Here is a 26,665-nt window from a genome sequence, read left to right on the forward strand (position 1 = left end):
AATTAATTGTGGCAAAGAAAATGATGGTGAACAAGAAGAACTTCAACTGTATTTAACTGCTATAAATAAATTACTGTTTCTCAGGTGCCTCAAGAGAGCATTCCATAAGTTAAATACCATGTCCGGAATAGCTAGGTCTCAAGTCTTGATCATTTTTGTTTTCAGAAACCAATGTTAGGCTGATCTCAGGAGTCCACTCAGTAGGAAGGGATTTGGCAGACTAATAATTATTGTTGAACTTGCTTTGTAGAGGATGCAGTGGACCATTATAAGAATTTAGAATTGGATATCCTTCTCCATCACAAACTATGCGAGACCTCAGAAAAACACACACTCTAAGATTTGTATTACTGGCAATGTGGTTAAATGGAATATTACCAATACTGCAATTGAGAGATGTGATACTTTGAAATTCAGCGATACCCAGCCTTTCGAGAGATACCAAGCAAATACTCTCATCACAAGTTCCTGATGGGAAACGGTTTCTATCCTGTTTAGGTCTCACTTACTGACAGCACACCTGTGTATTTACCAAGAACTTAGAGTGGGCTTAAAGAATGTTCTCTGCTTACCATTTGTTGGTTTATTTGCCACTCATTTCCTTGCTTTAAAGAACTACTTTTTCTTTTGAGTTAAGCTCCTCTTCCACCACTGCAATCTGACTGCTCTTTCGCTTCTCCATATCCCCTCCCCTGAACTCCACCTTGCACTCTCCCTCATAAGCTTCTCCCCTTATCCATTTGTTTTTCTCTCCTTCAAGTTTCTCCTCCACTCTCCATACTTCTTCCTTGCTAGTGTGCTTTTTTTCCCCTTTCGCCTCAACCGCCTTTAGTTTTTCTTTAATTTGCCCCCTCAAGCCCACTTCTCCCCCCCCCGCCCCCCCATCCGCTCCGACATGGCTCCCTGAACCATTTGTGAACCTATCACTTATTTTTGGAGATCCTGGTAACTGATATTTCATGACAGGCTGCTCCACAGTGCATTAAGCGCTTCACACTAAAACAAAAACAATCTTATTTATGCATTGATCATGTGGCATTTGCCAACTTGGATCGGCAAATACATTAAAGCAAAGAAAATAGCACGAGTGCCATGACGCTAGCACATGCATATGTCAGCCTGTATGCATGCAATAGTGTCACAGCGTCACATTACCGTGAGCAGCAGCTGTGGCGCAGCAGCTTTTTAAAATGTATTTATTTAAAAAATATTTCCCAAATCAGGCCCTGGCCACCATCCCACAGATTCGCAGGACCAACGGTGGAGGAAGATCCTTTTCCTACCTTGCTGCAAGGACCTGGAACTCCCTTCCTCTGCATTTAACACAATCACCATCTCTGCCTCAATTCAGGAAGGACATCAAGACCTGGCTCTTCGACTGAACAGCAGATCGCCCGCTCAATCGCCCCGAGACCCTTATGGGCGAGTAGTCGCACTCTACAAATACCTGATTGATTGACCGACGATGATCTACAACATCAACAAAAACCATTGGATTGGCAAAACCAAATAGAACAACTAGGAAAGACCTGCTGCCTTTGCCAATACTACTTTTAATGTTTCTAGTCTTCTTGCAGAAGGCAAAAAATAACTTTTGAATGATTTTTTTTACTGGTTGATTTGAAATTGCGCTTGCCACAAAAGAGCCACGAAGATGGCCCTGAAAAGACCATTAATGTTGATAGAGATGCTCTTCCTGAAACTGATGGGATCAGTGCTGCTACCAATTTAGGTTCAGTTTCCTGCAAGGAGAACTGAACAAAAGCTCTTGTAAACCATGGACATTGGACTGACATTCCCCTTTGCAATGCCTTCCATTTACTCACTGACACATCTGAGTCAAACAGAGATAACCCTGAACAAGCAGCATTCTATGATCATTTGCTGCACCTACAGTGTCCGCTATCATTATATGTGCCACAATGACAACTTGGATAAACTACAAGGTCTACCTCCATTGTTCCCCATAATAAGCATCTTTGCTTCAAAACATTTTTTCTGTTGAAAATTACATTAAAACAAAGGGGGTTCTGGCCAAACAGCCTATCTAATTTTCTGAACATTGCCACCAAATTTGCTACTCCAGTACACTCACTGGTCCGTCAGTGAAAACATTCCTACCAAAAAGGTCAAAACGAATGTTACCTCTACCTTAAGGATCATTCGAACTTCATAATCTAATTGACACGTTATGATGGACAAGCAACAGAACTATGGCGTCAGCTGACTGTGCACCCCTGAAGAAAATAATGTTTCTTGGTGAAGGGGATGACTTAGTGCTCACAGTAGCACCATCAAAGAGAGGCCCAAAGCGCCCAGCATCTTTAAGGTAGGTTGTTTGAAGCAAAATGTGAATTTAGAAAAATGGATTTGAATCTTAGAGTTTCTAGCAACCTTGTGCATGAGGTTGCCAAATGACATTGGGTAGCATTAGTGAAACTGCTAAAGAACCCAGACGGCAAAAGGGATGAAGACCTAGCAGAAGAGGCCCCTGACGGCGAAGGTTGAATCTCACACCCTATATCATGTCATATGCCAACTACCAGTGCAGACAAACTGGGGCAGCTACCCTTCCACCGATAGGCTAGTGGTACAGAACCATATTGGTGGCTAGCAGAACGCAGAGTAGGACATCCCTAGAAGAGAAGGATATGAGCCCGATCACATGTGGCACGCCTGGTGGGTGGGCTGGGCGGGGGGTAGTTGGGGGTGGGAAAATGTTGAACAGTGATTATAAGGACCAATAGAAGAGACCTTTATGGACCAACAAGGTTGCATATTGTATTACTTCTATGCAGTGGGAAGTGGGAGATGAGGGCCTGGGCCACTGATACGACATTCCAGACCAATTCAAAAAGTAACTGAAGCTCATGGAAGGAACCTCTTGACTGAATGTAATTTGTATCCAGAAGTACCTTATTGGAAGATTGTTTGGATCAAAGTAGTCCCCATCTCTTGAATTAAGTGGATGTTCCTGCGGAGCATTAGATCCTCAACCTTTCACTATGCTAAAAGTCATTCTGCTACATTTGCAGGACTGTGCATGTGCTTCGTTTCTTAGATTTCCTAGAAGTAAACTATCAGTGGTAAGCGTTCCAGAGCATAGTATTCCTACTTCCACCAATAGTCAAATTTATGGAGCTCCTGTGAGAAGTCGCTCCCTTTCTCTGAGCGCAAAAACTCAAATAGCAGAATTTTAGCAAATCTTCAATTACTGATATGCTGGCAACTCAGTAAACAGCACATTCCAATAACATAATTTTGATATAAAGAAATAAAAAAGGATAAAATTAAGTAGTTAAACACAGATTTTCAAAAACTTGTGACTTGACACAAAGTGTTGCCATGTTCAGGTACGTTGTGTACAGGTTATGGCAGGACTCAGAAATGCTACAGCCTGCAAAGAATTGTAATCATGCAGTTACCAGAATCAAAAAACTTCTGGTACAACTAGCCCAATGTGCAGACAAAAAGCATTGTGGAGCTGAAGATTCACATCTTAAACAGATTCCAGTATTCACCAGTTTTTGAACAGCAACTTGGCTGAAATGATGCCACTGAGGTAAACACTGGCAAAAAGTACATATAACTTCTTAAGGTAAGCAGGCACAAAAGGACACATCTCAAGCAGAAGTGTTACAGAATAAATTTATCAGTCTGGGGCTAGGGGCACGTCACTCTGCCTCACCCACCATCTATGCCCCCGACCACCTACGCAGCCTCCAGGGATCATGGTCCCTACCATCCTCCACCTGCTCTCGCATTTCGTCCCTCGGTCTGTCTCCCGTTGTTCCTCTTGACATCCCCCCTCCTCTAGTCGTTCCTCCCCACTCTCCTAGTGACAATGCTCTCCCTGCAACCTCCAAAACCCTTGCGGCATTTTACCTTAACACCCGGTCTGCTGTAGCCCATGCACACGAACTCTCGGTACTGCTAGACCTTCATGCCCCAGATCTTCTTTTTCTAACGGAAACTTGGTTCTGCGATGACTCCCTCCCTGCCCTACTGGCCACTTTACCAGCTCCATACTACGCCCTCCGAGCAGATCGCCTTACTGGCAGAGCCGGGGGCGGCGTGGCGGTCATCGCACGTACCGACCTTCCTTTCCAAACCCTGTCCCTGCCAGACATCGCGAATACCGAGTATCTGGCTATCCGCACTACATCCATTACGCCCCCTCTTACCTGCTTTCTTACCTACCGCCCTCCTCGATCCCCTTTATTGTTTCTCCCTGACTTTCTGGAAGTCCTAGCCACAATCACCGTTAACAACTCCTCTATTCTACTTCTTGGTGACTTCAACTTCTGGCCCTCTGATCCAGCGGAATGCTCATCTTCAAAAGAATTTTCAGAAACTCTCCAATCCCTTAACTTAACATCTCATATTCACTTCCCTACCCATATCAAAGGTCACACATTAGACCAGATCTGGTCCCTGAACTGTCCTATGGAGTCCCTCTCTATCTCGCCTTGCACATGGTCTGACCACTACCTGATCTCATTTGCCCTCCCCATTCACCCTCCGACCAACCCCCCTCGCCCCAAAAACATCTGGGTTCGTGCTTGGGGACGAGTTGATCCGGAAAACTTATCGTCCCTACTTACCACTTCCCTCCCTTCCCTGCAAGGCCTACCCACCCTCTCCCAGGTCAAGGCCATCGAACAGTGGCTCTCCTCAGGCTGCGATTCTGTTGCCCCTCTAAAACAAATTACCTCCAAGCGAGAGAAGGATGCCAACCGGTGGTTCAACGAAGAGCTCAAGGCCACCAAACTAGCGGTACGTCGCGCGGAGCGGGCTTGGAGGAGAAATTACTGCCCCTCTCTACGATTAGAGTTCATTAACATCTTGACCCAATACAAAAAAGACATCTTGGGGGCTAAAACCACCTACTTCTCCAAAATCCTCGCAGCAGAAAACCAGTCGAAGGAAATCTTTTCGATCGTGCACAACTTGGCGTTTTCGGACAGAACAACTCTAAAGCCCGTCCCTTCCAAAGAACTCTGTCACTCCCTCAATAACTATTTCATTCAGAAAATAGCCACTATTAAAGCCAACATCCCTCTCCCTTCCCCCACTTTTGTTGACCCCCAGTGTCCCTTTCCTAAGGGAGAACTCACCACCCTCCCCTCTCTAACTAAGGAAACCCTGACATCTATAATACCCCTTGTCAAATCCGGCTCCCCACTAGACCCCTGTCCTGCCCATAGTCTCCGCCACATCTTTATCACTTGCCCAGACCCCCCCCCTTCACCTCCTCAATAGCTCCCTTTCTCAGGGCGTAGTACCGAACCCATTAAAATCTGCGGTTATTGTACCCATCCTGAAAAAGCCGGGCGCGGACCCCTCAATCCCCGCCAATTTCCGCCCCATCTCCCTCCTGCCATTCCTGGCAAAGGTGCTCGAGCGCCATGTCACCTGCGCTCTGAGCTCTTTTGTGGAGAAGCATGGAGCTCTTGCCCCCCGCCAGGCCGGGTTCCGCCCCGCACACTCTACGGAGCCCGTAGTCCTCTCGGTCCTGGACAACCTCAGGGAGGGTATGGATACTAACCAGCCCCAGGCCCTGGTGCTCCTCGATCTCTCAGCCGCTTTTGACACGGTGGATCATACCATCTTGCTTTCCCGTGTCAAGGCGGCGGGGATCGGGGGCACCGCTCTGGTCTGGCTATCCTCCTTCCTGAGCGACCGCACCCAGGCAGTCCGCCTGGGCGACTTTACTGCGGACGTTCGGAAAGTTCAGTGCGGGGTCCCCCAAGGCTCCTCCCTTTTCCCTCTTCTGTTTAATCTTTATATTGCCCCTCTTATCTTTTCTCTGCAACAAATGGAGGTCGCCGTATTCAATTATGCGGATGACCTCCAGCTTGTTTTTAATCTGTCTTCTTCCCTCTCTTCTGTTCTAAATTTCCAATCTATTATGCTCCATATCCGGGACTGGATGAACCACAACCACTTGAAGCTCAACCCAGACAAGACCGAGCTGGTGTTGACGGGTGGTTCATCCAGCCCCTGGTCCTCTTTATTCTGGCCCCCCTCTCTTGGCCCTTCACCTATCCCTTCTACTTCAGTCAAAACACTAGGCATAAAACTCAACTCTCAACTCACTCTTCACTCTCAGGTTAGTTCTGTGGTTTCTTCTTCTTTCCTATCACTGCGCACTATACGCAGGGTGTCCCGTTTTTTTTCCTTCACTGCCCTCAAACTGATCATCTTGGCCATGGTGGTTTCCCGCCTGGATTACGGCAACGCCCTATATGCAGGTATTCCTGCATATAGCCTACGGCGTTTGCAACAGATTCAAAACCAGGCGGCCCGCCTGGTCTTTAAACTCCCGAAATTTCACCACACTACCCCCCTCTTGAAATCTTTGCATTGGCTTCCTGTTCGTGCCCGGGTACAGTTTAAGCTCGCCTCCATCACCTTTCAGGCTCGACTGGGCTCGGCACCGGCTTTCATCTCTTCTGAGATTACCCCTTACGTTCCCACCAGGGAACTACGCTCATCCACCCAGTCCCTTCTCACTATCCCACGGTACCGGAGAAAGAAATGGGGAGGCTCGAAATTTGCGACCCTTGCCCCGCTCCTCTGGAACTCTCTTCCTCTTGAACTCCGAACCCTCACCCTGTACCCGCAATTTCGGAAACACCTCAAGGCTCATCTGTTCATGAAGTCCTTTAACTAACCCTCCTGTAGTTTGTTTTTGTTTTTCTGCACCGGTCCTTTGTTAGTTGTAGCGCCAAGAAACCGCTGGTGTATGTGCGCTTTAAAAATAATTTAAATTCAAATTCAATTCAAATTCAATTCAATTCAAATTCATCAGCAATTAACAAGTAACGTACCCTTAGTAAAGTTTTTTTCTAGAGGATACTCAAACTGCAGATCACTCACGTTTAGAATATCCACAGGCACCAGACTGGATGCGGAAGATTTTTCATCATTGCTCCCATGTGAGTGTAGGTAATGTGTGATACTGCTCCGTATTGAGGGTGAATTTAATTAATGGGAGTCTCTGCAAAGGAGTCAAGCGTGACTGGCATGCTGGCAACGAACCCTAACAATGTTAGATTTGCTGTCGTCTGGAAGTGGTCTATGACTGCTTCTTGTGAGTACACCTTCAACTGTCAGTCATCTAGGCAGGTGAAAATGTGATCTCTCCGACCTCCGAAGGTGTGCTGCGACCACCATCAACACTTTCATGAACACCCAAAGGACACTGGTGAGGCAAAGGGGAGCATGTCAAATTGGAAATGCTCCTGGACCACCTTGAACCTTGAGTAGCACCCATGGGACTGCTGGGTGGGTGCATGGAAGTAATCGTCCTGCAAGCCCAAGCCACCATATAGGGCAGACAGAACCTGGGCCAGTGTGAGTATCTTGAACTTGTCCTTCCACAAGACGACAATCAGAGGAGAGATATCTAAGATGCAACAAAGGCTGACACCCTCCTTCGGCACAAGGTAATAACAGGAGCACTAGCCAATCCTCATTTCCTGGGTTGAAACTCTTTCTATGGCTCCTTTGCCCAAAAGAGCTTGCACTTCCTGAAGCAAGATGGACAAGTGCGCTTCTGAGAGTTGATCTTATGTGGGTGCAAGGTGTGGTGGGTCAAAAGGGAATGGCAGAGCATAGTTTCATTGAACAATCTGGAGGACCCACCTGTTGATTGTCATCTTTTGCCATCCCTGGAGCAAGTATTCGATCCCGACTACCACAGGATGGTCTTGTGCCGCTACGGGCGAACTGAAGCTGCTCGAAGGTGGATGCCGGAGTAGCAAGGTATTAGGAATTTTGCATCCTGTGATTGCCTGGGAGTTATCTGCTGGATCCCTGCCCCCAACTTCAAAAAGACAGGGGCAGTGTGTCTTGGCGTTGGTGGTACACCAGTCCTCCTGAGTAAACTTGAAAGGGGAAAACTGGTGAGGATACAATCTTCCTGGGTAGATAGGACAAGAGAAAACGCAGTGGCCCAGCGTTGTTCAAAGAATTCCTATGTGGAACCTGCTCTCTTGCCAAACAGGTGAGACCCATCAAATGGCATGTCCATTAAAGAGGTTTGCATGTCTCCAGAGAAACCAGTGGATAGTATCCAAGCATACCACTGAAGTACCTTGCTAGTGCCAACTGCTCTGTCCAAGCAATCTATAGTGTTCAGTCCAATGTGGATAATATAATTTGCAGCGTTTTGACCATCCAGGATGGTTCGAGCCAAATTTTCTCAAACTTCCTCAGAGATTGTTAGCAAGATCTTGTCAACCATGTAACGTAAAACGAGGGTATATCTTCCCAGCAAGCAGCTGGCACTTGACTGACTGGAGGGCAAGTATGGATGAAGAAAACATCTGCTCCCCTAAGGTCTCAACTCTGTCAGGGGAACTTGCAGGGAAAGAATTGCAGCAAACTTACTGGTGGAAGATTGTCCCACAACACTCTTCAGTGTAGAGTACTGTGGCAAATCATCAGGTTAAACAGGCGCCAATCTGGGGACCGGCAACCTGCCTGCTAACTGGAAAGCAGGAACAGGGATTAGACCAGGTGCCCATAAGTGTGTCTTTCAGGCCTCATTAAATGGGATTAAGGATTCTGATGAAGCTTGCCCAAGTTTTAAAACCTCAGTGACAACATTGGCTTTGACTTCCATAGTAGGCGACTGCAAGTCCAGAACCTCAGCGGAACATCTCATCACTACAACGAAGGAGGCAGTCTTCTGTCGGTGGTCCCAGGGTAGAACACAACCCAATGTTAGGATAATTGCCCAACCCACTCGGATCCAGATACAAACTGTAGTCCTCATAATGTTTAGGAAAATATCCCCCGCACCCCTCCTTTTCAACAGCATTGTAACAAGAAGGGGTATCAGACGATACGTAAATGGTTCAAATTCATCTTTCCCTTTTTAAAAAAAGTTGATTAATACGCCTTTTTTTTTTTTTAAAGAGGGCAGAATAGATCCACTCGATAATATGGGGTTAAAGAGCTCTGGAAGAGGTCCCACTAAGAGAGTTAAAGCATTTATACAATTCTGCCCTGAAACCAGCTTCCGTTTAGACCCAGGCAGATCCTTTATGGCACCGCCGACTTCATTATTAATTTGATTGATTAAAATGTTTGCAGCTTCACCCTCCAACTCCAGTAATTTCACCTCGCTCAGAAATGCTTCTACCTCTTCTGAGTCTGCAACATAAAAGTTCGCAGAAATGTTCCCAAAATCAGCACTATCTCTTTCTATTCTTTTCGTACGGGGATCTCTTATACCTGTAGTCAAATTTAGATTGCTTTTCTCCTTAGACATACAGGCTAAGAGGCACACAATATTTTCACACTCTTCATAGACCTGCCTGTGATGGCTACGGCTGTTAAGAAACTATTTTTGTTCATTAAAAAAAAGAAAAGTCCTGTAGGCCTTCTTTTCTATTCAACTACAAAGCCTGAACAGACAGCTCAACCTGAACCTTCTCATAAGCATCAACTACAGCCTTTTGGAGATCGTCATGTTCTTCTTTTGGAGATCAATATAACCCCTTGGATTGTGGCTTTAACAGCTTCTCATATTACAGATGTATCCACAGATTTATCATTAACTGTTATGAAATTCCCAATCTTTATAGATAGTGACTGTATATTTGCATCCAGACTCAACGGTGATTGGTCCATAATCCATAATTTTGCTATTCTCGTTTGGAAAGGCGGAAGCTTTAGAACTACTAATGAGTGATCTGAAATATCCCCAGCATGATATTGCAGAGACATGTTGGGGATAGTTAAAGGGGCTGAAAAAATGTCTATTCATTAAGCACATCCATATTGCTTTAAATAGCAAAAATATGCCCTGCCATTTAGATTTAATCTAAGCCACACGTCTTGAACTCCTAACTAAGTGCAAACGTTGCAAAATATCTGCTCGGTGAGCCATGTTGTGTAAAATGAGGGTTTGAGGAATCCAACTTTGGACACAGAAGAAAGTTAAAATTACGGTATAATCCGGTATCCCGGGGAGATTACATAGTTCCCACTATAATAATTGAAGAGGTTAGGTATTATTATGGATAGGACCATAAAAGGATACAATATTGTACCTCACATTTTGGGCCAGTACAGGAACTATTACCCAATACCCCTCTTCAACGGTCACAGACAACAGCTGAGGTGCGATTTCTTTCAACCACTGCTGTACCTGTAAGTGAGGGTCTTGTCAAAAATAAACACTGTTTGACCGAGGGATAATTCATTCCGTTTCTCTTTTCCCCCAAATAAATTAAGTGTCTTGTTGTTATAAATTTTTTTTAAAAAGCAGGGACAAACCCAATAAGCTATAAAAAAAAAAAACAGCATCTCTCTCACGTCTATTATTCAGCCCATTTACACGGAGACTAACTACAAATAATCCCATTCTGCCTTCTCTCTTTTCTCGTCCCCATTTAGTCAATAGAAACCTTATATTGCATTCTTCAAAGCACAACAAACCTGGGTAATAAACTCTAAAGATTTTGGCCGTACCATTTTTTGTTCATGAGATGCTTCATACTTTTGCTGTAGCCAAGCAATCTTTCACCACACCCAACACCCCTCTTCAGCACCCTCCTCAAAGGAACACCCTCCGTTCATCTTTTTCCCTTTAGCATCAAATGCTCCTAACCACTGGAAGCTATGAGCAAGCCATCCTCTGTTCATGTGGTGCGTTCCTTCTGCACCTGAGGTAGCCCCAACCTATCATTTTACACCATTAAGCCACCCACCCACCAATTTGAGACTATAAACTGTGTGCATCAGTTGGGCCCGATAAAATGTGAAACCTCCCCAATAGAACATTCAATTTAGAAGGGTGTATCGGTTGCATTTATGCACCATTAGCCTTATAGGACTTGGACAAGTGCTTCAGTTCCCATCGTCTTCTGGAGGTTTTGTTTGCTAAATCTGGAAAAACTTTAAAGGAGAAGTCACGTCCCACTGTTACAGATTTCAGCTGAATAGCTCTCCCGAAAACGTTGTTCAGAATTCTGAAATCATGTAAGTGAACCAAAGTATTTCAAGGCTTGGCACTGGCGTCAGGAGACGTGGGGGGAACCCAATGTGCTCTGGTGATTGAGAGATCAGAGCAGGATCCTGACAAAGCATGATTAGACAGGAGCTTAGATACTTCCTTAATTAGATCCTTACTCTGGCCTACATTTTCTGGGATCTCCGCAAGTCTTAAGTTTGCACATCTGGATCTATTTTCTAAATCCTCTAATTTATAATTGACCTGATGCATGTCTTTCAGCAACTGAGATGCAGTTTCAGAGTGAGACAGCTGTGTATCCTCAAATTCGAAAACCTCTGTTCCACCTGAAAGCATCCAGCATGCTCTTAATTTTTTCCGTCTTCTCCATATGGGCCATTTTTAGGTCTCGCCTGACCCAGCATATGCGCTGGTCTGGCGAGACTTTTTGAGAGGGCTCCAAAAAAGTGCTACCAGGCCAGCCTAGAGATACAGTGGATGTGTGCGGGCGTGCGTGCCGCACTTGTCCGCGATTACTTTCACTTTCGCGGCCGCTTTGATGTTTGATCACGATCGCGATCACTATCGTGGCCGCACGGCCGCTTGGCATAGCCAATAGGTCTCGCTTTTGGGACCTTATAAGTATTTAGTTATGCAACTGTTGCATGGCTAAACACTTATAAGGTTCCAAAAGCTAGAACTATTGGCTATGCCAGTGCTTGTTATTTCTTGGATCGCAACCAACAATTGCTTAAGTGGGGCTCATACTGAGACATTAGAGTCATCTCAAACTTGCATTGGTACCCCTTTCTCCAGATCGAGCTCAGCAGCAATTCCATGTGATCTTTCAGCGGCTGAGGCTACGCTTTCAGTGGATATTTATCATCCTTCTCTGTGGCATTGTATAGGTTTTGTGTTTTCACACTGAGAGCCTTGACGGGGGGTGGGGTATTCCTGCAAAAAAATGCAATCTGACACTGCAACAAGTTAGTTGAGATACGGATCACTCTGTCTACAAACATTGCTAAATTCATGTGTTTATTAATGCCCGCTTGTGCTAGTTGTTTAGTTGCTGCTGACAATATCCTGACATACTTTCTCTAAAAATGACCATGTCTTTGAGAGGGCAGTGTGTCAGACCCTAAATACTCAGGGCTCCCCATGTGGCTTACTGGGACGTCAATTCACCTGGAGATCGCTGCAAAGCCTGAGACTGCTGCGGAACAGTTATTTCAGAATGTGCTGTGTTCCACCATTTCTTCCCTAGCCTGTAATTGCGCTGTCTGAGATAGTAGGTATAACAGAGATACTAGGGAGATTAGATGACTGCCCCCATCGAAATTAATTTTCTCAGGGGTATCAAGCCACCCAGTCCTTTAGCTTTCCTCACTGGGTATAGCTTCATATTTATCTGCTCAGATCCCATTAATGCCTTGCCCTTACCCAGACTTCAGAGAAAAGTGAGGGTCAAAAATACAACTATTACTTAATGCCCATTAGAGCAGTTATCGGTTATCAATGAGGGTCACATAAAAGAAAAACAAAATCGTAAAAAAGCTCACCATCCATGCCATACATGGAACTACACTGGGGCCCTTAACTATGTCTGATATGCAACTCAATTGTACTTCAATTATGGTGCAGAACTACTAAGGATCCCAAATCAAAGAATAGTCAAAAGATGAGCAGCTTCAGCTTTGCTCAGAGCCTGCACACAACATCTGAGCAGCTTTTATGCTCAACAGCCCTATGGAACAATGAGGAATACACCAGAATCTAGTATCCTGTATTCGGTACTACATTGCTCAGGTGAGATGCTGTGCAGGACTGTGGGACATTAGGGAATCAGGGTGGCGTGCAGGTTCAGGAAAAGAGCAGAGAGCTCCCAACCCTCCTACACACTAATAATCGCCCTCAAGCGTGTCTTGGTCTCACTGCTGGCTGGAAGGTCCTATCCAGTGATCCGGTCATAACCAGTGGGAAGCACCAGAGCACAGCGGGGGATGTGGACCTCCATGGCAGGTCCGTGAGCCCATGATGGGAGCGGCTCCAAGGACCCTGAGAGCCTCCAGTCCTGATCACGGATGAGCTGATTCTGCTGCTTCTGCCGATCTCCTGCCATTCTCTGGCATTCTCATCTTGGTATGGCCAGCTGCGCATTCACTGCTAGCTTACTGGGAGGCTCGGATTGCTAGCTTCTCTACTCGTGAGCTTCCGACCACAATGAGAGGTTCAGGCAGCACCCATGCCTGGTAATCCTTTCGTCATCCCCAACTACAATGGTTTCAATAATAAAAAAAAGGCTCTAATCAGTGTCTGAATCGAAACATTTGTGAAGACGGGCTACAGGATACAGGCATAGTTATGCCTGAATCAGAATGATCTTGGGTTGGGTACATTATTATCAAGACGTGACCTTCCTCAAGTTCAAGATGGATTTGGCTCAGAATCGGAAAAGATAAGGACAAAATCGACCTCAGGCACCAGCGGCATCAATGTCTCAGCATGGATTTTTTTGCTGGATTGAAAGTCTGCTTCAGCATCAGAGTAGAACCAGAGGCAGAGGAAGCTGAGGGCGGATCTGTTGGCAAAATCCTGATTGGAGGCCTTCTCACATCATTTGGGCCCAAAGGAGCACCCAATGGAGCTGGTAGGTGCCGAAAATGTACAAGATGGCCTCTCTAATGGCAACAACCTGTTTGCTTCGGCTTAGACTTCAAATTATCATTAGACTTGGACCTTGACAGCAATGAAGACCTGTTGCAGGAATGTACTCAAGAGCGGGAACAGATCTGCACCTTCTACTTCGCACAGGAGGGGGACTTCTGCACCTTCTTTCGGCAACATACAGCTTTCCTTCACAGACTTGAATCGCCTTAGGACTCACAAGGGAACACTCCTCAGAGGACTTGGAGTTGCACACCAAACCCACACACCAGAGGCAGACCTCTTAGGCATATTTTTGCAACAGTACCTACAAGCCAAAAACACCGTAATTATAGGAAGGGACATAGCCCTTGTACACTGGTAATAAGAATTTGGAGTAAAGGCTCGTCAAATACAAAGAAAACGTAGGAGCAAACTCTGGACCCATGTATGAAGGCTTGGAAAGAAAGGCAAAGATATCAGTGTGCAGGGATCCTGCTTATGTACCACCCATTACATTTCATATATTCATTTCATTGAGTGCACATTGTTGGTGGTAGGTGCAAGCAGGATTTTGTATTGTTAGCACACATATCTTGTTTAAATTTTTTAGTTCAGTATGATATGATAGCTCAGCAATTGTTTCTATATGCAATTCAAACAATCAATGTTTCACGTTGTTTAATGATTCAGCAATTGTTTCTATATAATATTCAAATAGTCAAATTTTTTTGTTAAACAGAAATAGGTGAAGGTGGGTGTTGATTGCTTCTTAGTCAGTGTTATACAACACAACAATGTATTGGTTGTTATTTTTAGTAGCAGTGAATGAGAGGTATGTTCTTTTCAAAACAATCTGTAAAGAGTATTTTAGCTAGATATAAACAAGCGTTAGGGACTTTCCCTGTGTATCCTAGCTAGGGAGAGGAACCTTCAGGCTTCCAGGAAGCCAAGAGGTTAGAGATTTGTACTGTGCAGACAGGAATTGTAAACACCTTCCAAAGGCCAAAAGCAGGACTTAAGGGCTGGCAGATAGGCCCCATCGGCTTGCTGGGACGCTAGCTCTCTTCATTAGAACCGTTATCTCCATTTCTCCATCAATAAACATCACTGAAAGGTAAGGTCACGTAAGAAACTGATACAGGCTCCTTTTGGAGCTAAGATGGCGTACTTAGGAGCAAGAAGGGAGGGGTCAGAGAACTAATGAGAGGAACTGTAAAGTAGTTTGATAGTCGCTATTGTTGTCATTGTTCTGTTATTTTTTTTTAATCACAGCCATATACATTAAATGCACTAGACTAGGATTTAGATTTTAATGTACAAGTCTCACAGGGATGATTGTTGCCCAGAATGCCCCATTCTCAAGTAATGTGCAGCCGGTTTGTGGTCAACAGTCAGCCGGATTCTTTGTCTCCAGTTGGTGTGTTGACTAAGTCGGAGTTGCCAGAAGGTCTATCAATCAAATTTTGGACCACATTCTATGTTTCAGAAACTTATTAAAATAACCTTTTTTCATTTGATCAATTGCATTTCAGAAATGCTCTGAAGTTGTTTATTCAAATGGTTTCTTTTCTCATCACTTACTAGGAAATACATGGGTTGGAATACCCAGTTTTTAAGACAGCACAAAACTAATGCAAAGATCAAAAGCAATGCTAACATACTTTATCTAGTTTTGGTTATTGAAACTACATTCTGAACAATTATGGGCACTTTTGATCTGCCAGGTACAACAAAGCACATTTCTGTACTAGTCAGTACTAAAAACACATAACTGATGCGACATCTAAGGACATGTATGGGGCAAATCAATACAGACTCCACGATGGCTGCTTCTTTCTGAAATTGAGGTTCAGTTCTAACAAAGCTACGTTCTAACAGCAGGAGCTCAAGTATGTGCCTGAAATGGGCGTTTCACAGCATTTTAAGGTGGCAAACTGTGCACGGGGCAGTTGGAGGGGCTGATCTGCAAGCCGGAGTAATGCAGTTTCTTGAATGGGCAACATGGTGGCACACAGAGCAAGATGTATGGGTCTACGTGCCCAGACCAGAGAATGAGCCAGAGCGCCAATGAGACCGCCATGTCCTTCCAGATGGGACTAGCACCCAGGAGTAATTCCTGCAAGAGTATAGGCAGAGGTGGCAAGAGAAGGGTGAAATATAGCCACATGAGATGAAGAGACAGAGTACAGAACATGGAGTTTCAGTTGTAGCCTGGACGAAGTTAAAACACACTGCAGGGGCGTGGTCTAACTGGCGATCCAGTAGAACACACGCTGGAGGAGCTCCGGCAGGCCGCCGTGCACCTACGCTATCACAGCGGAGCTGGGGTTCCCCTGACGCCAAACTCGGGGGTGTTCTAGGTGCGGGGGATCTGTGGCACCCCTTGGCGGGCGGACGACGACGTGGGGGCAGCGGTGACCCGCTGAGGTGCCTCGATCCGGCGGTTGGTGCGCCCGCCATTTTGTGGCGATCGGATCGGAGGCTTCCAGACTTGTAACGTGGGCGGATCCTATATCCCGAGAAGATGCCTGACGCTGTCGCCGCCTCTAGAGGTGAGGGAGTCATCGCGGGAGTGACCGTCCTGACAGCGGAGGGTGCAGACGGCAGACCTGGGACACAGGCGCAGCCGGACGGGCGGCGGGTCTGTAGCCGGCCCGGACCCGCCATTTCCCGCGCCACAACGGTGAGACGCCTTGGACCCGGGGCCCTGCTGGGTGGCTCTCCCGGCCTCGATAGTCGGTGATGGCCGCAGAGTACTGGTAGGAGGCGGCGGCTTGACTTCCTGCCGCCATTTCACCTCCCTCTCCTTGTGGACACCGGGACAGCGCCTTCAATAGTGTAAAAAGGCCTGGGCTGCATCAGCTTGCGGGTATACGGCTCCTACGTGGAGGAGCACACACTTCCACCTGCCTCGTGCCTGTGAGAGTCTTCGCAGTGGCTTGCGTGGAGACCAGCGGCGACAGCGCGGGGGGTTCTCGGGCCCCCAGGAGTTCGCTGCAGCGGCGGCCGCCATACTGCCTGAAACTGAGAGTACTAGAACTGCTGGGGTGCGCGTCTCTGACCCCTCGCTGTGGACCCTGTGGGGGCATGTGATCGCCCTGGCCGGCACAGAAATTCTACCATCAGGGAGGCCCAGCTATCATCGTGCCCCTCACAGGCGCGGGGCGGGAGATGACCATGGGACTGCCTCTGGCCGCCATTTGTAAGGTTGTGGACCAGGACTGCATCGCGGGATAGTTTGGACCTGTGTAGATCCTTCCTGGTCCTCGCTGGCACCCTGCCTGCCACGCTTGAGCTGCCTTGCCCCCCGGAGGTAGCGGGGGTGGCGGGAGGTATCGCGGGTCATCAGGCTGCCCAGCGACAACGCCTGTAGCCCGCCAGTTTGTGAAGTGGTGGGGCCCGGACGGCGGCGGTTGGTGAAGAGGACTGGCCGTCGCTGACACTCGCCGACCTACAGGTGGCTGAGAGGCCTGGCGGTGAGTGACGATCCCAAGCGCAGGGAGGCGGCAGAAGCGGACGGGGGCGACTTTTGAATGTGGAGACCCCGGTGAGACCTTGCTTCTGGTGCCCCGCCTTTGCGCTGTGAGGAGGTCCTGTGCCGGGGGTTGCCAGGGGCCCGGGCCGCCTACGTGCGAGACTCTGGTGGAACAACGATCGGGATTCCTCATACTGGGGGGGTTTCCGGACACTTCCTTAGGTGTTGACTGTTCCCTGCTGAGTTGCCTTCGCAAGTCCCTTGACGCCCGTTTGATCTGCTTGCCTGGCCTGCTCCTCCTGCTGGCTGGTGCCTGTCCTTACCATGGGGGGGGGGGGGGGGGGGGGGGGGGGAACGCTTCCTGGACTGCTTCTCCCCATTGATCCGCGAACTCCCCTGCTTGGAGGCTTACTGCTGTCACTTGCCTGGCCTGAGCCTGGTCTGATAATTCTCGCTCTGGTGAGGTGAGAGCTGGGGCTCGGGCCTGACTGCATGTTTCCATAGGGCGCTCATGTGCTTTAAAGGGCTGCGGGAAGGCAGACAGGGGCTACTGGCATCTTGAGTGACTCAATACTGTGGAGCTGTGGTGGTGACCTGAATGCTCAAATCCCCTACTCTGCACTACTTGGGTCTGCTAGGCCCGCGTTGAGACTGAGCACCTCTGACTGAGTCTGCGGTAGAGAGGGGGACCTTTCACGAGGCCGGTGCTTTGCAGTAGCGGCGGGGGGACCTCAATTATCTGTTAGGTCTTCACATCGGTTGTCCCACCGTGTCTCCAGTATGACGCGCACTAATAGAGTGAAAGATGGCCCGGGGCCAGCCCCAAAGGACAACTCAGTGGCGGCCTTGTGGGGCAAGATGGGCTCGTCTGCATCCGCGTAGGGACAGGCACCAGCTGGGTGGGACTCGCTCCTGGTGACACAGACCTTTATGTTATCCTTCATGTCTGAACTGAAAACTGAGATTGGCTCCCAGCACACCGAAGTGCACTCTTGTGTCAGAGAGCTCCGGAGAGAGGTCGCGGATCTTGGGGGACAGGTAGATGAATTGGAGAAGACGCTGGATGCCTGGACGGAAAACCAGGAGCAGCTTTGGCAGCGCCTGGCTGTCCTGGAAGACCAACACATTGAATTGCAGCTGAAGCAGGAGGATTTGGAGAATCGAAGTCGCCGGAATAACCTCCGCATCCGGGGGGTCCCTCTTGGTGCGGAAGGTAAAGACATTGTGACGTATGTGGCGCAGCTGCTGCATGAAGTGTGGGGTGATGACGACGCCTCTCCCCGGCCCTGGATCGGGCTCACCGTGTCTCTGGGCCTGCGGGCAGATCGGGCCTTCTTCCTGATATATTAACCAGGGTCCATTTTTTTACAGAAAAGGAAGCTATTCTACGGGCGGCACGGGCCAAGCAAGACCTCACGTATGAGGGACATAGGATTCAGATTTTTCAGGATCTGGCCCCACTACCCTTAGGCGCCGCCGTACCTTCAAACCAGTGACTGATAAGTTGCGAAGCCTGACTATCTCCTAACAGAGGGGTCATCTTTTTGCGCTTATATTTACCTGGGAGTCTCAGCGAAGGGTGATCCGGTCCTACAGGGATGCGGCGCAGTTGCTTCGACTCCACGCCTCACGGCCCAACAGCCCCGCTCGTCCTCCATCCTCTGCAAGGGTTCCTGCTGAGACAGCCTGGTCGACCGTGCGCCGGCGTAGGCGCACCCCTCCTCTCAATGAACAGGAATCCCTGCAGGCTAAACAGGACATTATAAAAAACACACATTAAGTCCTTAGAAGGCGACAAATCTGACTCTGGCCCAGAAACTCCACCTCTGTGATCAACGGTCTGGGTGTTTGTGGTGACTCCTGGAGCTCTTCTCTACGACCACTGCTCCTTATGGTCTAGTGCTTGCTAGGTGAGCTTGGTCTGGGAAGGGGGGGGGGAGGGGGGGGGGACCTCTGTTCCTGGGAGAGTGACGTCTCTAGGCTTGTCCGAACCCTCGGGTGTAGGCTGGCCGGCGATTGTAACAGGGAAATGTGGCCCGGTTGTCCGACGTTGGGTTCATCATCTCTCACTTTCTGCCCTCCTACTTACCTGTATCTCTCCTTCTTTTCTGCAGGTTCTAGGTATGGCGTGCGGCTGCTTCAGCTATCACGGCACACACTTGGGGCTAGAGTCGGCGCGCTCCTGTGTTTCCTCCCTACCCCCCGGAAGCGCTCTCTTCGGTGGCATGATGGACTAACTTGGAACTTGACTTCCCTATGGCTCTTTCTGGCCCATTAAAGATACTAACCCTTAATGTTAAGGGCCTGATTTCCCCCAACAAGCGGCAGCAGGTGTGGCGCTACCTGCGACAACATAGCCCGGACATTCTTTTTCTGCAAGAAACTCACCTGCTGCGTATAGACACTCCTCGCATGGCACACCCAAGCTATCCCCTCCAGTTCTGGGCATCGGCTGATGCCAAAACAGCCGTGGTGGCTAATCTCTGTAGGCCTGGAATCAGGCAGGGGCGCGCTAAAGCTTATCGCAGTCCGGATGGACGCTACATAAGGGCGGAGGTGCGGGCGGGGGGGATGCCTACTTACACTGTGCAATGTTTATGCAACGAACCAGAGGCAAGGCTCCTATCTCCGAGCACTGATGCGGGAACATGTGCCACATGGCGAGCCCTCCTTAATTTTGGGGGGAGATTTTAACCTTGTGTGGGACCCTGCGATGGACCGTAGCAAGGCTTCCTCCAATGGGGCGGGAGCCATGTCCTCTGCGCTACGGAAACAGACAACGGATCTTGGTTTGCTGGATATTTGGCGATATCATTCACCGGAGGTGCAGGATTTCTTGTACTATTTCCATGTTCACCGTTCGTACTCGCGTATTGATTATTTATTCATCTCCCATGACGCCGTACGGGACACGGTGGGGGCGTCTAAGCCCGACATATCGATATCTGATCATGCCCATGTGGAGCTATTACTGCAGGATCCGGCCGCCTCTCCTGCCCGCTCTCGGCGGTGGCGCCTGCCGCTGCACGTCCTGCGCGACCCGGCGGATGTGGAGAACATACGGTCCGCCATGGACTCCTATTTTATAAACCATGATCTTCCCGAAACTCCATTTCCAGTGGTGTGGGATGTGTTTAAGGCTACCATCCGCGGCCACATCACATCCTTAGCGATTGCACGTGCCCGGCAGGTGCGCCGCCTGGAGGACAGCCTTTCCAAGGACATAAAGGCGCTAGAGCAGCAGGATCAGGGTCATTCCTCGGTCACGAATCGACGACGGCTTGCTAACCTCCGGGGCCAGCTCCGCACGCTACGCACTAATAAGGCATAGCGGTCCCTGCTAACCTTAAAACAACGATATTTTGAGGGGGGAGACAAAGTGGGCAGAGTACTGGCGCAGCGTCTGCGGGCACGCGCGGCGAAGGCCCACATAGCGAATATCCAAACGCCGGATGGGGTCTGAGCTACCACGGAACGAGCTAAATGTGAGGCCTTTAGGGCCTATTATGCTGCCCTCTATAGGGCGGTCGACCCCTCGCCAGCCGATATAGATGACTTCCTAGCCCAATGCCCCTGGACACCAATTGACCCACAACATGCCCAACAATTAGAAGACCCCCTCACGGCGGAGGAATTGCGGACGGCGCTGAAGGATCTGCCTCTCGGGAAGACGCCAGGGCCAGATGGCTTGCCATTGGTTTTCTACCGTATGTTTCTGCCGCAGCTTCAGCAACATCTCTTGCGACTGTAAAACTCCTTCTCAGGTGCGGAGGGACCGTCGTCCTCTATGGGTATGGCGGAAATAGCCCTTATTTCTAAACCGGGAAAGGACCCCACGCTGTGCGCATCTTACCGCCCCATAGCTTTGCTCTACACAGATCTTAAAATCTACACCAAAATGCTCGCTAGACGCTTGGACCTCCACATTCCCGGGATTGTGGAACCGGACCAAGTTGGCTTCATCCGCAGCAGACAAGGGGCGGACAACGTGCGTAGAATCGCGCACCTGGCGGGGAAAGCCCGACACTGGAAAATACCAGCATGCCTTCTCTCGCTGGATGCGGAGAAGGCGTTTGACCGAGTGGATTGGGGCTTTCTCCGAGCGGTATTACAAAAGGTCGGACTGGGTGAGAATATGATCTCTATGATCATGGCTCCTTATCTCTCTCCGCAAGCTTGGGTTCGAGTTAATGGGCAGCCTTCTCAATCTCTAGAGGTACACGACAGGGCTGTCCCTTGTCACCTCTGCTGTTTGCCCTGGTGGTAGAGCCCTTAGCGCAGATGATTCGGCAGCACCCGGACATACATGGGATCCCCCTTGGGGGCCGGCAAATCAAGGTAGCACTCTTCGCGGATGACCTTATCCTTACCTTGTCGCGCCCGCATACATCTCTTCCGACGCTCCATACCCTTCTGAAGTCTTTTGAGCAAGTTTCGGGCCTCAAAATTAACCATGGCAAATCCTGGGCTCTGAATCTCACGATCCCGCCAGAAGAGGTGCCGGTCCTGAAAATGCTCGCTCCTTACCAATGGGCCACGGAGCACATCCGATATCTCGGTCTCCAACTGACCCCCACCTTGGACACATGGACCCAGGTGAACTGGCGAGAGTGTCGGAGGACTGTTTTGGAAGACCTGAGGGGTTGGAAAAACCTCACGATCTCTTGGTTGGGTAGGCTTAACGCCGAAAAAATGTCAATACTCCCTAAAATCTTATATTTATTTCAATGCCTCCCCACCCCTATACCGCAACACCAAATACAGGGCCTACAGCGCGATCTCATCCGCTTTATCTGGGGCGGGCACAGGCCGTGATTCTCCCACAGGACCCTCATGTCACCGCTCGACAGTGGGGGCCCTGCGTGTCCCAACCTCTTAGACTATTATTGGGCTTCGCATCTCCGTTTCGTGTCGGAATGGATAGCCGTTGAGAGTGAAAAGGTGTGGTTCCATATGGACAGGACAGGACGGTAACTGGACTTTCAATTTGGGACCTTGCCTGGCATTCTCGCACGGCACGCTCGCGCAGTGCCTACATAGCAGTCCCTACCAAAACGGTTCTGGATATATGGGACAAGATTGCAGTACGTAAGGGTTTAACGACCTTTCCTTCCCCCCACACTCATATTTCGGGCAACCCAGCTTATCCCCCGGCCCTTCATCTGCCAGCCTTTGCTAATTGGTGATCTTTACGAGGGAGGCACACTTAAGACGTTTGCCCGGTGTCGGGAGGACTTTGGACTCGCAATGAACGTGGGTTTGCAGTACGCGCAGCTGCGGCATTGGGTGTCCTTCCCCAGAGATGCACAGGGCCGCTACCCGTCCGTTCACCCCGTTTGAACGGCTGGTCCGTTCCTTTGATGTGTCAAAGGGCCTGATCTCTCGCACATACCAGATTTTACAACATCCCCCGGCCCTATCTCCGCACCCCTACCAGCGCCAATGGCAGGCGCTCTCAGCCACAGAAATCACCTCAGCACAATGGCATCGTCTTTGGCGGGATATTCCTAGGGTTTATAGCAGTGTCCCGCAGAGGGAAAATGCATATAAAATCATGACGCAATGGTACTATATGCCTACTCGCCTGCACAAAATGTTCCCTAGCGTGTCCCCATCATGTTGGAGATGTTTGAAGGCTCCTAGAGATTTCATGCAAATCTGGTGGGCGTGTCCGCTCCTGACCCTGTTCTGGAAGGAAGTCCTTAGCCATATTAAGGGGGTGCTGGGGTTTCCGCTGCCGGATTCCGCTACCGTGATCCTTTTGGGCCTTAAGCCTGTCAGTTTGAAAGCCCTTACCCGCAGCAATTGGACTATAGCGCTTCATATGCTAGGGGTGGCCAAACAGACTATAGCGTTGTACTGGAAAAAAATGGACTCTCCCCCTATAGCGGCTTGGTACATGCGTTTATGGCATGTGCTAACTATGGAACTTTTTACAGCGCGATTACAATCGCGTCACACACGCTTCACTGCTGTTTGGCGGCCCCTAGTCCAGTACCTTTGTAAAATAGAACATGCGCGTTACTTACCCTCCAAGCTTAGAGCATTACGCCTTTTTGAAGATGCCCTACTTCCGTCAGATCCCAGTAGACTCCTCGCATGATCAGGTCAGTCCTCAGAGACGCCCCGTATGACAAGCCCCAAGACCAGCACGCCTCATGTTCTGCGCTGGTGCGTACACACTCCCGTCCGTCCGCCTAGCCACTATTGCTACTGTCCTTCTCTTCTCTTCTTTCCCCTCTTTCTGTCTGGCCTCCCTCTATCTAGTCTTCTCTATCAACTTTTGGCGGGCCCCGTGCCCGCGTTCTTATTGTTTTTGTTCTTGTATTGCAAAGGGTCCCGACGCTTCACATACCGCCTCTATATTGCCATGTGTTTTGATACGCGGCCGGCCCCACAGGGGTTGTAGGCGGCATGCTGTGTTTAAATTTGTTTTATACTGTTTTTATATAATCATCCTGAGGAGCTTTGAATGAAACGCGGCTGGCCCTAACTGGGTTGTAGGCTTAACGCTGTGTCAATGTGGACCTTGGTTCCCTTTTGTTTGTAACGGAAAAAGAAAAACACAAGTTTAAAAAAAAAGAAACACTGCAAATCTAGGACAGTTCTTTTGCACAAACTGAATGCCACAGAAGGAAAAAAGGTACAGACCATAGGGATAGAAAGGCAACATTACTGCAGTGAAATTGCCAACTGCTAAAGACCCTCCTGTGATATAATACGCCTGGATCAAGAAATGACAGTTGGGAAAAATGTTCTATGACCTGGGATAGAAAGCCCAGCAGTGCAAATATATTTAGGGGCTATCACATATTGTCAATGTCCCTTTTAGAATTCAAATTCGAGAACCATGAAAATGAGGTGAAAGTTGGAAAAATTTGGATTCCAGGGCTGACAGCATCCAAAATCTACAGTTGTGAAATAGACAGAGGATGCCTGGTGTCTGAGGTGAAGTGAATACATTTACTTACCAAGAGAAAGGAAAAGTTGTGGGCATACTGCTGGCAGAAAGTGGGTAAATAAAGACACTGAGCATAGGTACTGAAATATCAGGAAGAAGGAAGATGGAAGCTTGGAGGCGAGAGGGTCTGGTGTCAGCTAGCCTCCCGACTTTGTGGGTCCTTAGGAGAAAAAACAGGGCTTGTTGGGCAACAAATTCCAGTAGGCTAGATAGATTGTTAAATTGCAATTGACACCAGTAATACTTAAGAGCCAGTGTTGACTGTTATGTCATAGAATACAGGAACATGGTGAGTAGTGTTACGGCTCTCTGCCTCTCCCACCACCTTATATTTTTCTAACAAAGAGTAAAAGACATTTTTAGAGGTCAGAGTCACTGTTTATGTGGGCTATTCATGGATACTGAACACTTTCAATTGCTGTGAATTTTAAAAATAAATATTTACAAGATAAACAATACTGAAACAATCCTATTTCCCAAAAAGTGTTTCACACATTACAACTGCACACTTCACTTCCCCACCCTTTTTAACAAACCTCTATTGTCCTGTAGTATGGATCCAACAGTAGTTTGGACAGTGCTGTTATCTGTGGGGTGCGGTCCCACCCATCAGAGCAGTGTACCAACACAGGTCTCCGATCTCTGTCCAGCGCATGCACCACCAGCAAGGAAGACTTCAGCAGCACTGAGAGGTGTTGCAGCCACTTGGTACTCTCCAGTGCTGATAACCAACTGCAGAGACTCAAGAAAAGAGAGTCACAATGAAGAGGTGGAGAATAAATAAACAGTAGGTTAAAAAGGATTAGAAAAGGTAGGGCTGGAAAGAAAATTTGGTACAAAGGATAGACAATTGAGAAAAAATATGAAACAATAGAAGTATGAAAGGCATTGAAAGCTCAAGTGAGCCACAAGATGGGAGAGGTGACAAAACAGGAGAAGCAGAGATGAAGGGAAAAGCAAGGAGACAGAAAAGATTCTGAAGGTAGGACTTCAAGTGAAAATGAAATAGAGGAATAACGGGCAAAATGTTGACAAGATTAATGAGGATATAGAGGAAGTGGCATTGTGGAGAAAAGGGACATGCAAGCAGAAGGAACAAGCATTTGTAATGCATCGGTTTCGCCTATGTAATGAATAAAGAGCTGTTTTCATCAATCATCGTCCGGGAGAAGGAAAGAGCTTCCTGACACACAATACGGGAGTGGAGAGGATGTGTCGCAGCAGCCAAAGCTTCTGACTCGAGAGCTAGGGATCCCGGTTCAAGACTTGGCAGCGCCACGCAACATTATGTGATTCTATGCAAATCACTTAATCTCTTCGGGTGATAAAATGTTCTATAATTTTCTGTAATGGTAAAAGGCAAAACTTTATGAAAATATAGTTCCACCAAAGTGGATGTTAACAGTATTTAGGTGGCGGGAAACTAATAAGAGAAGCAGCCGAGGAACCAGCATTGGTAAATGCAGAAAAATATATTGCGGAGCCCCGCTTTTATTTGGAGCGGTATGCCAGGAGCCAGATACCGCACAGGATTTCCCCCTTGTCTCCCTATTATTGATTTTGTTAGCACCCTAAAGGTGTGACCAATAATGTGGGTATCCACCGAAAAGCGCATTGGTGCATTTCTTGAAAACAAGACTGGATTGTTAGGATATTTAATGTATGAGATTTCAAGCAATGATTTTTTAAGAAACCATTCATATTTGTACGAAAAATAGAATTTTTTAATATTTCTCTCTCTTTGCCATATATGCTTTTCACCATTGTGTTCTGTTATTAATTATCGGTCTTTGTATTATTGTTGTCTTGCTTGTCAGTGGGTTTTTGCTATGTGGAAGGATGTCTGTTGAGTGAATGTGGTGAGAGTTGTATGGGTGATGAATCAGCAGAGGTGGCTCTGTGGTACCGAAATATAAGGTACACTGTTTCCTGTTATTTATGGACCTTTGGAATGTCCTGTGCTGCCATATGAATAGATATATGTATATTTATATGGTAATGACTACAATAAACAATTTATTATTTTTTATAAAACTTTGGAGGATGTCATTGATGATTCTCTATTGTCGGATCAACTTTATTGAGGTAAATATATACATAAACACTATGACTCCAAGATGATCGGTAAGCATCCTTGAAGTATGGCGAGATACTCCACCAACTAAACCCTTCAGGCAGTCTTTATGGTTTTTTTTGTTCATGCATTTGCTCCCTTCCTTCCTCTGCCTGCATATTTGATTGTTCAGGGGCCCTCTCTTATGTTTATATTACTGACTACCTAGCCCACCAACATCACTCAAGCAACTGCAACAACCATGCAGCCCAAACACTCTGCAGCATCCTTGGTCCACTGCAATGATCCTGTCTTTGTCAAAGGACTGGATCACATCCGCGCAGCCCTCTATCCGATCCTGAATGAACAAATCACAACCATCTTCCTGGATGCCTGGAAACATGCCACAGACCCACTCGTCCCACCTCAAGAAACCCTCAGTAGAATCAGACTCTAGCCAAGTACTGGCCTATTTCCTGCTACCCTACTAGGCAAAAGTCACGGAAAATATGATAACCACCTAGTCACCCACCTCACTGCCAACAAACCTCAAACCAG

At 48.0% G+C, this 26,665-nt stretch overlaps 1 protein-coding gene across 8 annotated transcripts in view; it reads right to left on the reverse strand.

The window, feature by feature from the left end:
* Positions 1-26,665, reverse strand: part of MTMR3 (myotubularin related protein 3) — a 1,575,327-nt gene that overhangs the window by 513,486 nt on the left and 1,035,176 nt on the right. For 4 of the 8 annotated variants that reach the window (XM_085633882.1, XM_085633884.1, XM_085633888.1 and 1 more), the window contains one exon: positions 24,591-24,786. In XM_085633882.1, coding sequence (XP_085490008.1) covers positions 24,591-24,786 — 196 coding nt within the window. Of the gene's footprint in view, positions 1-24,590; positions 24,796-26,665 lie in introns of all 8 variants that reach the window. The other 4 variants (XM_085633880.1, XM_085633881.1, XM_085633887.1 and 1 more) reach the window with 1 other exon arrangement.

Source organism: Triturus cristatus, chromosome 11 (assembly GCF_964204655.1).
Source record: "Triturus cristatus chromosome 11, aTriCri1.1, whole genome shotgun sequence".
Taxonomy (NCBI): Eukaryota; Metazoa; Chordata; class Amphibia; order Caudata; family Salamandridae; genus Triturus; species Triturus cristatus.